The sequence below is a fragment of the Leptodactylus fuscus genome, chromosome 7, assembly GCF_031893055.1.
Source record: "Leptodactylus fuscus isolate aLepFus1 chromosome 7, aLepFus1.hap2, whole genome shotgun sequence".
NCBI classification, from domain to species: domain Eukaryota; kingdom Metazoa; phylum Chordata; class Amphibia; order Anura; family Leptodactylidae; genus Leptodactylus; species Leptodactylus fuscus.
In genome coordinates this window covers 113,965,388-113,981,508 of record NC_134271.1, presented here as the reverse complement: position 1 = coordinate 113,981,508, position 16,121 = coordinate 113,965,388, and the positions used below count along the sequence as shown (strand labels likewise).

Here is a 16,121-nt window from a genome sequence, read left to right as displayed (position 1 = left end):
ATGCCTGCATATGTCATCATTTACTGTAATGTTGAATACAATAGAGAAGCTTTCTTCCATCATGTCTGCTTATAACAGAATATGGAGTCACTACTATTTTATCTTCAGTCTAAAACAATAACAAACAAGATGGGAGAAAGCTTCTGTCTTGCTTCTAGTATTAAAGGTAATGATGATGGTGCAAGGAGAATATACTCTGAGTGGAGCCATCATTTTTTTACTTTTTCAATTTGTTGTTCTAATACAATCACGGATCAGAACAACAGATGGAAATGTGAACCTAACCTATTGAGCACTAACATAAAGATTTAATATTTTTATCTTTTTTCTTTTATTCTTAATAGATTCTGATCAGGGACACTTTACACCGTCCTATCATTGATGATGAAGATAAAAGGTAGGATGTGACTGCTTTGCTTGTAGAATGGTTTTAGGTGTATTCAGAACTAGTGTGCTGCAAAAGTAAAGGGCCAAAGCATCTCCTAACACATTGCACAATGTAACCATGTTCTTATTCCTCCATTGTGCTTTCTTTGTTGGCTTTGGAGTAACATCCAATTTCAAGAAATGGTTGAGAGGCAAACCAGCTTGGAAACAGAGTGAGGTCCATTTCACATCTGCGTACGGTATTCCGTATGGTGAGTCCACTTGGGGACCCCTCACCAAATGGAAACCTATACGCACTAAAAAGCGGTTACCATAGGAAACCACACAGACCCCATAGACTATAATGGGGTCCGTGTGGATTCCGCTCAGTTTCCGCACAAATCATGCAGAGAGAAAAGTACTGCTTGCAAGTGGGCGCCCCAAAAGGAAACCTCAACACAGTTGTGAATAGGGCCTTAGATGTGTCAATATGAAACAAATAGTTTTTGAATCAATAGCACCATAATAACAAATAAGAATAGTGCAGACTATGATCCTGCCCATGATGGGAACAGCTAGTATGTATGATAGTGGCTAATAATTATGTCATATATACAGGTGACAAGGGACGGGCCTGGTGATAAGGGATCGGCCATTGAGTACTAAGTAGTTCTATGATAGATCATAATAAGATTCCCCACTTTAATAATAGTAGTCCATGATGTCAGAAATAAACTATAATCTCCTAAGTCACTCTTTTTGTAAAGTACTGTGTATGACTGTGCTGGAAAGGACACTTACAACGTGGATCACCATCACAGTGATGTTCAGGGAATGTATCTCTACTGGATGCTGAAATATGAAAATCCTATAAATAACAACTAATCTAATGCCCTTACTGGTCCTTCATCCAAATCGGCTGCTTCTAGCATGTTCACAACTCACTTCCTGGCGGCTGATCTAATGGCTGGCTAGGAAAAAGGAGGACTAAAGTAAGTAAGAGACTTTAGTCTGAAAAGATACATAAAGAAAAAAAATATTACATTGATATTAATAACTTGTTGGTCAGGTATAAAAAACCCAATGTCAGATCACCTGATAGGCGCTGTCACTCTGAGCATTTTTTTATTTTGTTTATTCAAATCTGTTCAGTCATTCCAGAGATAGAAGCAAATCAGAATATACTAGCCAAGTGGGTGGTAACATCTTGGTACAGATCAAATAATATGCACACTAAATGTATATTACATTACAACGGTTTGGAGAAAAAAAAAAAACCTTACATGATGCCAGGACAGGACGTGGGCTTGCCTTAATTTCAACACTTTCTCTGTTTTTACAAACAGAGATAAGAGGCATTCAGCAAGCCCACCATCCCACCCCTTATCAGCAAACCACAATTAGATGACCTATTTGTCCAGGAACTAAGAACAGGAGATAACAACTCTGAGAGCAAGCATGATCCAGAGAATTCAGCCCCTCTTCCATCTAATTCGGATTAAGTCACTTCACCCATCCTAATGTTAAGATACCAAGCCGGTGACAAAGGCAAAAATGGCTAAATATTGGTGCAGTGTGTCACCTTGTTAATGAACCTGATATATACAATGTATTATATCTGTAGTGTACCAGTGTTAAATCTCTCCCATTAAAATAGATACAGGGTGTATTTTCATGGTCATATTTCTTTATGCTTTACTAGACCAAGAACAGTTGAGATATAGAGAAGATTAAAAATTATCTGGTAATTTAAATAAACCCCTACATGATAAAGAAAAGCAAACATAAAGTTATAAAGATATCCACATGTTCTCCACCAAGAATTTTTTTTCATTCCTCCTCCATCTACTGTATATTTTTATCATTTTGACTGCTGGGAGCTTTAGGGCTTGTGTGCACTGACCTTCTACAATACACCATGTGATGGAGCATGACAATCTTTGAGAAAAAAAAAATGTAGGTATTTGTATAAAAAGCAGAAGAAATCATAGGTTTATTATGGTCCAATAGCAGTTTATGATCTATTAGACAGTAAATCATGAATTGTTTGCAGACCTTAGAGAGGACACCAGCAGATCTTTATGGCCGCTCCTCAGGGAGTTCTCTTTGCTTCAACACAGAAGTGATAGAAAGAAGAGAAAATCTGGAGAACCCCTTTAATTCAGGCTCCACCAAATAGTAGTTTGAGCACTGGGAAATGTTTCCCTGCTCATGTCATTGAGAGTACAGCCGAGCAGTAGACGCTCCAATTCTTGTCTTTGTATTGATGTGCCAAGAATTAGTCCCCAGAATCATTACACATGGTGGTGGTAGCACTATTTGGGAAAGGAGTTGAGGTTTTCTACCTGGAAAGCAGATAGAATGAACAAGCCAAAGGATGAGACAGGAGTGGTCAGGAGTTACATAGACAGGACCAGGAGTTGCAATACAGATGTCAGGTGTGGTATCCAAGGGGCTAGTCAGGACCAGGAGTAGCACTACAAGTACAAGACATAGTATCAAAAAGGCTAGACAGGAACATCTTCAAGAAACAAATCCAAGGTCAGGAACAGGATCAGTAACAATAGCAATGCAAAATGAGAAGAGAGGAAAGTTGCAGAGAACCTTTCAAAATAGGCTGCTGGGTCTGAAATCAGAAGGAGGGGCTGTCCGCCATGGACCACTTATAGAACTGCGGTCCATGTTTACATGGGTTTCCTCACATACTCCAAAGTCATACTAAAAGGTAATGTAGATTGTGAGCCCTACTTGGGGCAGTGCTGACAACATCTCTATAAAATCACTATGGAATATGATGGCGCTACACAAGTAAGGAAAATCAATCAATAAAGACTACAATAGGCCAGGAGTGGAGAGGACTGTAATGGGTTCTATATAATTATTACATAGTACTAGTACAGTACATTAAGCCGTGATACTAAATAAATCTTTACCTAAATGGAAGGTGTGCACAATATTAGGAATGTGTACAGGTTCTATATACACACACAACTTTATTTCTGGGTAAGAATACAGCAGAATTATTACAGCATTAGTAAGAATTGCCATCAGAAACTAAAACACTGAGTGTGCTGAAAATCAATCATCTTGGGAGAAGAGGCGATGAGACGCAATACCGCTATACTGCCTAGAACAGTATTATTATCTAGACTGGAATTACATTCTAGAAAAGAATTGACCAAGAAGTTTCAGGCACTTAGAGATGTTTGCTAATATGTATTCTTCACTTCATATACTAAAGTGTTTTTGGAACTGAAAAATCTTTAACGGCGATGTCTACCTTATGAAAAAAAACACTCAATGCTGTAAAAAAAAAATTAAACAAATATCATACTTGCTCCTGTGCAGACACTGCTGAAGTTCCCCGCTGGTCTCTACTTCTTAGTTTCTCTTGGCACAGAGGAAATACCCATTTAGCCAACTCCTGACCTCTGCGATGACCTGTTTCAGGCACAGACTGTCTGAGCATGTGGCGAAACAGAAGCAGCTGGGGATTAGGAAGGTGAGTATGAGTTTTATTAAATATATTGATATAAAATATATATTTTTGCAGTATTCTGAGACAGTAAAAGTGATATTTTAGTTCTTACTGCACAAAACAACTAGAGAGAAATTTCTTCACTAGAAATTTATAAGTAGAGATCCTGGATTTTCCAAACCGCTAGTCACCTTCCCATATTGCAGAGTAGTCGCCCTGCGCTGTAATCCTCAGCAGTGATGTCAAAATTTCTTCCATCCTAAGGTGTACGTTTAAGCACCTGAGCCCCAATGCAAAATCTGTAATGGGACCACTACGTGCCTTGTGCCATTGAGTATGTTTTATGTGGCAGTGAAACCTTTGAGGACTCATCAGGGTTCATCAGCACTCATCCAATGAAACAAATCCTGGGAAAAGACCATGGTCGCTCTTACATGTTTGGAGCCAAAGGATTTCTGCTGTGATCTTTTGGAGAGCTAGGTTCATCCTCATCCACACAGCCGTGATGAGAGTCGCCCACAAAAAGGGGTGACCTCCTGGAAAGAATGGGCAAATCTCCTGGGCCAGGTGGAATGCTCCCACATCTTCCATGATCTCCATTATGTTATAATGGCAGTTGTATGTGGCATGCACGTCACAAAAAAGTTGTTTGAGCGACACATTTCATGTCTATATCATAAAAAGGGGACATAACGCACAACAAAAAAGTTGTGCTCAGAGGGGATGTGGACAGCTGAGCACTTCAGGTCTCCCAGGGTCCAACTAAGAAAAGTTAAGAAATTTGGAATAAGTTTCAGCAAAGCAGAAGCTGAGTATACTGTCAATACAATAGGTGAGGAGGAACAGGGGATTAGACATAGAGGCATAACTTTAAGCTCCTGGTCCTCAATGCCAGATTTATAAGGAGCTCTCAGTTACCATGTGCTGTCTATTATACTGGTCTTCTTACGTTGCAGTTGCTATCTTTGCACCCCCTATAGCTACGCCCTGACTAGTGACCCCATATTCTACTGCTTGGCTGGCCCCCTCAGGGTTCAGATATTTCTTACCTATCCACAGCATATACGGATATATTCACATGCTGCAGAAATTTACAATTCCAACTCTCCAGTATGTCTGAATGCAGAAATCCATTGCTTGCTGTCCATTAACATTCACATAAATGGAAGATTTTTGTTGTTGGCATTGCCTCCCCTATTACTGGCACCTATCTGCTTCCCTGACAGGTATTCTGCTGACGGATTCACAAGGCACCTGGCGGGGAATTGAAATTACATGTAGAGCAGTACTCAGTATGGCCATACCACATAGTAGCCAGCAGGGGGCGCTCCTACATGTAGGCATTCTGCTTGCTGGATTGCTCCGCACTTCACTAATAGTTTTTGGAGGCAGACTGATGGTAAAGAGGTTCTGCAGCAGTGAAGTCCATCTATGAGATGGGCTGCACTCGGCAGTTGTGATGGGTTGGGTGTCTGCTCTGTGGCTGTCCCTTTAACAGCTCAGGAAGGGGCTGCACAGGAGGAGGAGGAGGAGGGAGCTGCCTCTGTCTGGTTTGTTTGCAGACGGATCAGCCTCATACTCCTCTCCCATAGACTGATGTGTGGATTGCTGCTGCAGCACCCTGCTGGACATGTAAGCACTGCTTGCCTGCACAGACATGGACCGGGCCAGCCTCACCGGGGGGATGCGAGGGGACCCGGGACAGCTCATCCATAGATCCCTGGACTTCAAGAGCCAAGGGGCACAGTGCTACAAGGACAAGAAGTACCGGGAGGCCATCGGCAAGTACCACCGGGCGCTGCTGGAACTGAAGGGGCTCCCGGGGGAGCAGGACAGCGCCGGGGACAGCCAGCAGCAAGTGGGGCTAACGGAGGAGCAGAGGAGGGCGGTGGAGAGCATCGAGGTGGATTGTTACAACAGCCTGGCAGGTGGGTGCTGGTGGGCATGGGGCGAACCTGGTCAGCTGGGGGCACCTCTGATATGTGCTCAGGATGATGGGCACCCATACATGACAAGGATTGATGAAGCTGGGTGTGATGCCACTCCTGCAAAGCACCTGCATGAGAGATGAACCCAGGGCAAAAATGACTAGTTGTATATGTGTCCCTGAGCAAAGGTGGTGGGCTGTAATGCCCCTTCTTTGGGCAACTATAACTGGCTATGATGCTCAACCTGGAAAAAGTGTCTGACGGTGATGCCCCCCACTGGGCTGGTGCCTGTAGGTGATGCCTCCCCCTTGGCTGTTGCCAGTAAGTGATGCCCCCTACTGGGCTGGTACCTCGCGGTGATGCCCCCCCCCCCCTACTGGGCTGGTGCCTGGTGGTGATGCCCCACTCGCGGTAATGCCCCCCTACTGGGTTGGTGCCTGGTGGTGATGCCCCCCTACTGGGTTGGTGCCTGGCGGTGATGCCCCCTACTGGGTTGGTGCCTAGGGGGATGCTCCCCTACTGGGCTGGTGCCTGGTGGTGATGCCCCCCGCAGGGATGGTGACTGGCAGTGTTGCCCCGCAGTGGACTGTCACTGGCCGTGATTCCACCACTGGGCTGGTATCTGGTGGTGATGCCCCCACTGGGTTGATGACTGTTGGTGATTCCCCCACTGGGCTGGTGACTGGCGGTGATGCCCCCCAGTGGACTGGTGACTGGCGGTGATGCCCCCAGTGGACTGGTGACTGGCGGTGATGCCCCCAGTGGACTGGTGACTGTCGGTGATGCCCCCAGTGGGCTGGTGACTGTCGGTGATGCCCCCAGTGGGCTGGTGACTGTCGGTGATGCCCCCAGTGGGCTGGTGACTGTCGGTGATGCCCCCATCGGGGTGGTGACTGTCAATGATTACCCCCTGCTGAGCTGGTGTCTGGCAGTGATGCCCCCTGTTGTTCTGGTCTCTGGCTGTCATGTGCCCTGTAAGCAAAAGTGTATGACTATGATGGCACGTTTGGCCCGCAGAGGTCTTGCTACACCACCACTGGGAACAGAAAGCTGGTTTTACAGCTTCCACCACCACAACATTACCTGGTAGAGTTCCCCCAGCAGAATGTCTGCCAATAATGTCTTTTGGTCAAAAACAAGTTATCTGTAATTCTCCCAGTGGAAAGATTATGTGCGTATAATGCTGACCAGCTAGAGAAAATATTGCTGGGTGTGGTGTGGCCCATGGGTGAAGACAGTGAAAGGTTCTCTTTCTCTGGCCGTATTTGATGCCTCACTGAGCAAATTCAGTTGGATGTCCCCTTTGGACTGGACAGAAGTGTGTTACAGTGGTGCCATCTGCACTGGTTAAGGTAGATATCAGTTGTCCCCTTTGAGGCTGGACATGGGCAACTAACTGCTTGCGCCACTGTGAGAAAACAGTTGATGTAGTATTCCCCCGGGCAAACACAATGGGCTATAAGCCTTGAAAATCTATAAGATGTAATGTGTGAATTTGTAGTTTATTACCTTTGAGTAGCATTAGGAGACCTCACATTGCAGAAGAAAGTGTTGCGGTATAGTATGATGATGGTGCCCAAGCTAAGCAAGTGAAAGATTGGCAGCATTTTGTGGACAAATTACTGAACCTCTATCATTCTGATACCTGACCAATATTGTGGCATAATAGGAGTGTAGTATATCATACCAAAAACGGTGTACATTTTACATTTTAGGTGACTTTGGCCCACTACCCATAATTTGGGTCATTATGGACATTCTATTGTTTGTTTACCATGTGAGAACCAATATATTAATACATCTTGCAATTCTGTTTTTGGAGATCTAGGCTAAATAGAACTATGGGATATCTAGTTATGGTGGCCATTGTACAAACGCTGAAAAGTACCCATGTGATGGTGAAGCCGCCTACCTCCAGATAAGCCATTGTTGCCTTTATGGCAGAGTTGGTTAGATCCCAGGTGCCAGTTACAAAATTGACACGATATAGATGGGCATTCGGCTCGTGGAAGGGTCAGACCAAGAGAGATGGATGCAATGAATATGGATATGTGGGGGCCATGTAATGTGACATATCAGCAGGAAATCTTGTAGGACCCAGCTGCTCCCCTATAATCAACGATCACCTTGAAGCCACTTTAGTAAAATTGGTTGTTCTAATGGGACAGTTACTTTAAGGGGCATTTCCTCACTGCCAACATATACTCAAAATTGGCTTTGCAATCCCTACTCTGGCATAGCCATTGGTAACTGGGCACTACCCTTATTATGCTGTATAAACTATAGGGCATAGAATTATTTTCTAGTTGCAAACCCGTAGGCAGCTGTTTTTCTGCCCAGGTCAACAGCTTGGCACCTTGTTTGCGATCCAGACGCTCTTCTCATTCTCTGAGCAGCTGTTCTTGGTTGTGGACATAGAGGCTGGGCATGGGATGACTCTGCTGTAGAAGCTGGTCAGTTTTTGCTCTAGATCAACACGATTCTTCCAGTATTTGCACAAGTTCCTATTTTTGGAGTGACAGCTGCTCCTTATGGCCCCACAATAATATGAAGGCTATACTTGGCTAGCCATTTGGCAGACCAAACAGATGTCGTATTTCGAAGATCGTATGTTGTGCCGGCTGTAGTGAGGGATAGATATTAAGTGATGTTTGCATGGGTTCACTTACTTTATAAAAATCTAACATATATGCAGTGATATCATGACCCCACGTGCTGATCCACGGGACATTGGCGTGCGAAGATCTTTTATATGGACAAGATAAAAAGTTTGAAGTATAGATTCCTCAGGATAGATGATTGTTATCGTAATTCACTGTAGCATGTATACAAGGAAGAGTGCTGTGGCCCCTTAACCAGCAAATCGTCAGAGGCGCCAAGAGTCGTCTCCCAACCATCTGAGGATAGGTCATTAACTTCCTGAACATAACAAAATCTTATTCTTTGGGGTGCCACATACTGCCAGTTGTCACTTGTAAAACCATATACCCTCTCCAACTGTCTTGTATCTAGCTAGTTTACTGCTGTACAAATATAATGAGTAGTAGAGTAAATATAGTCGTGAGTTGCCCAAGGCTACTATGTAGAATAGTTTTTACCGTGCCCATCTACAAGTGTAAACGGCCATATTTTTAGTTGCTCTATTAGGGTCCATTACATGACTCTGTGCTGTCCGCTTACACCATGTCTATAATATTGTTGTGTACACATGTTCACAGCACGTGGCGTGGCTATGACCGTGAGAGTGATTTCCCATATGTTGTTTGATGCAGTTTTTTATGAGGCCAGTGTGGGGAGTGGACTATAAAGAGAGGGGAAACTTTTAGAAAAAAAATTCTGCATTTCTTTTTCCAAATCCTTCAAAAATACGCCAGAATTGTTTACACAAGCAGACAGGTGCACAAACCTTACACAACATTTATTTTGTGTTTTGAGCTGTTTTTGTTCTGCACTTGGCTAGGGGAAACGTGCTAGGGGCCGTTCTCACTTCCGTCGGTGTCCGACATGTAGTGTCCGCTCCTAGTGTCCGCTCAAAATCTGTCACGGACACTAGGAGCGGACACTAGATGTGTTCGTGACACCTGTCATTGACTTGAATGGGCATCGGGTGCGTTATTTTGCACTCCGTGCCCGTCCTTCCCTGTCCGCAAGAGAAGATGTCCGACTTCTCAAGCGGACAGAAAAACCCTGCATGCAGAGTTCCTCTGTCCGCTTGAGAAGTCGGACATCTTCTCTTGCGGACAGGGAAGGACGGGCACGGAGTGCAAAAGAACGCACCCGATGCCCATTCAAGTCAATGACAGGTGTCACGGACACATCTAGTGTCCGCTCCTAGTGTCCGTGACAGATTTTGAGCAGACACTAGGAGCGGACACTACATGTCGGACACCGACGGTAGTGTGAACGCTCCCTAAAATTAAGCTGTTGAGAGAGTGGCTTACAGTGTAACTAAACGTTCGCACAACTTTTGATTTTCTGTCAGAATTTGTGCCCTTATTAAATTTTGTAATATACTTTATTAACACATTTTGGCTCCTTTCCAGCGCCGAAATCCACTTTATTTTCTTGTTCATTGCAAGCTGAAATCCGTTCACTACTTTTACAGATTGACTGGCTCATGTGCTGTGTAATGCAGGGAAGCTGAGCCTGGGGGAGGGTCACGTCAAACAGCTATTTCTTGGAATTTTTGAATACAGAACAGTGATTTTAGTGACCTATGAAAGATAAGATTCAACGTTAATATACACACACCAAGATCACAGTTCTCCTGTATTAGTTTCAGAGAAATTACCAGTTGAAGACAGTCGATATCAGTATATTTATATACAGTTGCTCTGAATTCCAACTGTTGATATCTCTGGAAAGAACAGAAAGGAGCCACAATTTATTAATAAAGTATATTACAATATTTATTGATGTCGGACAATCAAAAGTTGTTAGAAAGTTTTCCTTAAAATTTGCCAATTTACACCAATTGTTTGGCGTACAATATTGTTGTAAAGTAAACCAACCAACAAGCGGTGTAAAGTTAGACAAAAGTGACACACACTTCACCTTGTGTTACTGGGAACTAATATGAGTGACTCAATAATGGGACAGCACAACATGAAACCCGCAAGAGGACGGAGACTTCACCAAGAACACAGAGGACAAAGAACAAAAATAGATGCCAAACTTTACCTAATGCTCTAAATTCTGCCTAATCTGTTGCAGATAGAAATCCTGTACAATATACTTTGTATAAGTTTGCAGTTCACTGTTATATCTGCTCAGCACAATGTAAATTGCAAATTTATGTAAATGAAAGCTAAATGAAAATTCCATTCCTGGCATATATGTCAAAGGTTGTGTGCGGCTGTGCTGAATATTTATACATAGTCCGGCATGCTGATCATCCCGCCGTCCATTTTCCTGCAGCAGGTTACTATATTCTACTCCTCTAACCGGATATACAGTCCTATGAAAAAGTTTGGGCACCCCTATTAATCTTAATCATTTTTAGTTCTAAATATTTTGGTGTTTGCAACAGCCATTTCAGTTTGATATATCTAATAACTGATGGACACAGTAATATTTCAGGATTGAAATGAGGTTTATTGTACTAACAGAAAATGCGCAATATGCATTAAACCAAAATTTGACCGGTGCAAAAGTATGGGCACCTCAACAGAAAAGTGACATTAATATTTAGTACATCCTCCTTTTGCAAAGATAACAGCCTCTAGTCGCTTCCTGTAGCTTTTAATCAGTTCCTGGATCCTGGATAAAGGTATTTTGGACAAACAATTCAAGTTCAGTTAAGTTAGATGGTCGCCGAGCATGGACAGCCCGCTTCAAATCATCCCACAGATGTTCAATGATATTCAGGTCTGGGGACTGGGATGGCCATTCCAGAACATTGTAATTGTTCCTCTGCATGAATGCCTGAGGATTTGGAGCGGTGTTTTGGATCATTGTCTTGCTGAAATATCCATCCCCAGCGTAACTTCAACTTCGTCACTGATTCTTGAACATTATTCTCAAGAATCTCCTGATACTGAGTGGAATCCATGCGACCCTCAACTTTAACAAGATTCCTGATGCCGGCATTGGCCACACAGCCCCAAAGCATGATGGAACCTCCACCAAATTTTACAGTGGGTAGCATGTGTTTTTCTTGGAATGCTGTTTCTTTTTGGACGCCATGCATAACGCCTTTTTTTTATAACCAAACAACTCAATTTTTGTTTCCAAAATGAAGCTGCCTTGTCCAAATGTGCTTTTGCATACCTCAGGCAACTCTATTTGTGGCGTACGTGCAGAAACGGCTTCTTTCTCATCACTCTCCCATACAGCTTCTATTTGTGCAAAGTGCGCTGTATAGTTGACCGATGCACAGTGACACCATCTGCAGCAAGATGATGCTGCAGCTCTTTGGAGGTGGTCTGTGGATTGTCCTTGACTGTTCTCACCATTCTTCTTCTCTGCCTTTCTGATATTTTTCTTGGCCTGCCACTTCTGGGCTTAACAAGAACTGTCCCTGTGGTCTTCCATTTCCTTACTATGTTCCTCACAGTGGAAACTGACAGGTTAAACCTCTGAGACAACGTTTTGTATCCTTCCCCTGAACAACTGTGTTGAACAATCTTTGTTTTCAGATCATTTGAGAGCGGGCTGTCCATGCTCGGCGACCATCAAACTTAACTGAACTTGAATTGTTTTGTAGAAAGAAATGGTCCAAAATACCTTCATCCAGGATCCAGGAACTGATTAAAAGCTACAGGAAGCGACTAGAGGCTGTTATCTTTGCAAAAGGAGGATGTACTAAATATTAATGTCACTTTTCTGTTGAGGTGCCCATATTTTTGCACCGGTCAAATTTTGGTTTAATGCATATTGCGCATTTTCTGTTAGTACAATAAACCTCATTTCAATCCTGAAATATTACTGTGTCCATCAGTTATTAGATATATCAAACTGAAATGGCTGTTGCAAACACCAAAATATTTAGAACTAAAAATGATTAAGATTAATAGGGGTGCCCAAACTTTTTCATAGGACTGTATTTGGGCTTTTATTTGTTTTATTTGTTTCTATTTAACAATTTCTTCCATCCAAAGTTACTAAAAATACAAAAGATTTAGCTGGGATTTTAGCTTAGAAGGTGCAAGAGACCTGAGAGATGGCTGCTCAGGGAGAGCTGGCACATCTCAAGATGCACTGCAGTATAAGGCCTGGTTCACATCTGTGTTTGGGTTTCTGTTCGGGGAGTCTGCTTGCAGACCCAGTGAATGGAAACCTAAACTGCATAAAAAGTAGTTACCTAAGGAAATCCGTATAATGTGGTCCATGTGGTTTCTGCTTGGTTTCCATGCGAAAAATAAGGAGAGAAAAGTGGTGCTTGCAGCTCTTTTCCTTCTGCATTTTTCATGCAGAGGGACATGGAATCCCTGAACGTGGGTGTGAATTGAACTCGGACCTCATAGGCTTGGTTCACATCCGCACCTAGTCTCTGTACGGGCATTCTCCAAACTGCACTTTTCTCTCCACTGAAACTGAATGGAAACCATAGACTATAATGGGGTCTGCAGCTTTCCTACAGTAACCGCTTTTTTATGCGGACTAGGTTTCCATTCATGGGGTCCCCAAGCAGACCCCCTGAAAAGAAACCCGTGCGCAGCTGTGAACCAAGCCTTAAGATTCTTAAGATTTCACAATACTCTACAAGCAACTGGCATGGCTGAAAAATTCCAAGACCCAGAAAGCTTGTGCAACCTACTGCTTTTGTTTTCTTATGATATCTATATGTCTATGTCTTATTGTGGTATACTATTGATAACCTATTGAATTGGTGGGGATCTGACTTATTGGCACCCAGTCGTCCATGTGCCCTATTGCAATCACCCTCAGTTATAATACCTGCTGCAGGTCGGATGGGTGCCCGTCAGCTGTCCTGTCCAGTACGCAGTTTCATCTCTCCAGGCCCTTTAATGGAAACCTTCATTTATTGCAAATCTGCTGCAAGATCTGAATCTGTTACTGATTTTGTTGCAGAATTTATTCTTTGCTTTGGAAACTATTAAATTTGTCAGAAAATCTTGAAAAAACAAAACCATGTAGCCGGTTATTTTAAAATTCATACCAAGCTCTCATGCTATGCTCACATCTGTGTGGAATCTCTTAAAAAAAAAAAAAACCCAAAAAACCTGACACATCCCATTACAGACAATGAGGTTCCTTCCGGCTCCTTTCATGTCCACTATTTACGCGGTCCTGTTTTTCATTCTTTTAGTCCCATAGACTTCCCATGTGAAAGCAGCGTAACTTGTACAGAAAGTATTATTTTATAGTATACAGGATGGGCAAAGTCTCTGTACTCTCTATATGCGGAACAATATACTGTATCTCTATAGAATGTATATCTATTAACTAGATGTTTGTTGCCTTTTCAATGAGACCATGTCATTATAAGTTTTGCTTGCTATTGCGGCAAGGCTCCAGTGAAGTAACTAGAGTTTACCTGCAGTATCATACTTAACCTGAGGACAGATGTGGCGCTGTTTATGGAAGTATACAGCTATGTTTTTCTAATTTAGTACAACCACTTTAATATTCCTTTAATACTCGTACAATCACGTCTGGCAACTTTCAATTGTAACTGATTTCTTTTCCTGGAAAACTGGTGTACTCAGCAATACACAATTGGACAGCTGTATTCCATTGAGTATTTTCTAATGTCGCAGCTTGCCAATCACAAGTGGCAGATTACATCTGTGTTCTGTACACATGACGCTTTGTAGACTGTTCTGCCATATAAAGAGCTGATAAAGGATTGAAGATTGGATTTGGTCCCTGGATAGATCAGTGGATTCGCGTTCAGTTGATGAATAGATATTAAAGTGTTGTTATTAATGGCGGCTAGTCTGAGGACAGAGCGGTCACCGGTGGTGTAACTCCGGGGTCTGTGCTGGCTCCTATTCTTTTTAATGGTTTTTGTAGGTGACATAGTAGGTAAGGTTTGCCTGTTTGACACAAAAGTGTGTAATGGGCAGAGTGGTTGAGTTGCTAGGCTAAAGATAGATTCACACTAGCGCTCAGTTTCCGTCCTTTGAGTCCCCATGTGGATACGAAGGCCGGAAACCCTGTCTGCCTAAAAAATTGGTTATCCATGGACCACCATAGCCTTGAGGAAAGGGAGGACATGATTGAAACCTTTACATATGATAAAGGTATAAATAAGCGTTTTCAATAAATACAGGAACAAAGGGACACAATCTGATATTTGTTTGTTTGAAAATATTTCCCTGAAAGAGTTGAGGCTTGGGACAAACTTCCATCGGATCTACAATAAGTGAATGCATACCTGGGATAAATACTTGTCTAACCTAAGATAAGATGGTGGTCATATAAGGATAGTCTAGATGGACCATGTGGTCTTTATCTGCTGTCAATCCTCCATGTCTCTAGGCCAGGCCATTATCATTCCCTCAACAGTCCTTGTGTAGATGAATGGGGGGATGTGACTGGGGTCTTCTGGTTGAAGCATCAGTTAAGACGTTCTGTAGCATGTCTAGGCCCGCCTTACGTTTGTGAATGGATTTACTGTAGCAGTAAGTGGAAACAAAGCAGAAAAGATGTATCCTGTCCTCTCCTGTGTTGCAATGTACTCCCGCACATTTCCTGCCTGTCAGGATGCCTCCAGGACAAATAGCACAGCAAAGTAGTTCCTGTAAGATTTACAGCTGCTACTAGCAGTTAGGAGACGTCTCACCTGCTTCCTTAAGATTCCATGGAGACTAGGATTGTTTTGTAGACACAACTTCAATGTTGTTTAGATATAATGTCACATATTTCAGAGTTTTCTCATAAAAACATAGCAAGGTTGTGAAAAGAAAATATGTGGGCAAAGAAAATAGATTATGTATGTTGGTCTTTCCGACCTGTGAACCCTGTATAGTGTTCATAATGCTGATGCAGCAGATCATTGTCAACATGGACTTGGGCACATGTGTCGTCATCTAAGTAAACTTCATAAGATAATTGTCAACAAATGGCATAGACATTGCCAAGAAGGGAAATGCCAGCCTCAAAAGCTGTATGAATTGGTGTGATTGTTGAGAGTCAGTCTCCCTTGTCAGCAGGGCTGTGGAGTAAGTGAGGCTCGTTTCACATCTTCGTTCGGGGAGTCCGCTTGGGGACCCCTCCCCAAATGGAAACTTATACGCATTAAAAAGCCGTGAGCAATGAAAGCACACGGACCCCATAGACAATAATGTGGTCCGTGTGGTTTCCACACAAAACATACGTAGTACTTTTCTCTCTGCATGATTCGTGCGGAAACCACATGGACCCCATTATAGACTATGGGGTCCGTGTGGTTTCTTAGCTAATTGGGTTTTTTTTTTTAATGTGTAAAGGTTTCTGTTCAGGGGGTCCCCAAGTGACTTCCCAAACGCAGATGTGACCCCGAGCCAAACTACAACTCCTCTGTCTTTCCAATCCGATTATGACTTTGACTCCTTCATAATTGGCTGGCAGCCATGGTTAGCCAGAAACTGCAAGGCATTTACAAAAAAGCTTGTGACCCAATTCCTATGAAACTAAATAAGTAACAACCTAGACATCTAATTATTTATATCATATTATATAAGTAAGATAATAAATCAGTTTTTAATATTGAACCTGGATTTAGAGTTGGTAACTTTTTTCCAACTCCACCCAAATCTGGCCCAACTCCATCAGCTTCTTAGTCACCCCTTGCCCTCTGGTCTAAACCATGCTTGCCTTTTCTTGTCATCCACCTTCAAAAGAGAGATCCTGGGGACATATATAATGGTAGGGCGTCCATGATAATTGTCAATGCTATTCCT

The 16,121-nt window shown here is 42.8% G+C and overlaps 1 protein-coding gene across 1 annotated transcript in view; it reads left to right on the top strand.

Annotated features, from left to right (window-relative positions):
* The first annotated feature begins 5,282 nt into the window (after positions 1-5,282).
* The window catches only part of TTC9 (tetratricopeptide repeat domain 9), a 29,189-nt gene continuing 18,350 nt past the window's right edge, over positions 5,283-16,121 (top strand). The window contains exon 1 of the mRNA XM_075282916.1: positions 5,283-5,772. Coding sequence (XP_075139017.1) covers positions 5,502-5,772 — 271 coding nt within the window. The 5' untranslated portion in view covers positions 5,283-5,501. The remainder of the gene's footprint in view (positions 5,773-16,121) is intronic.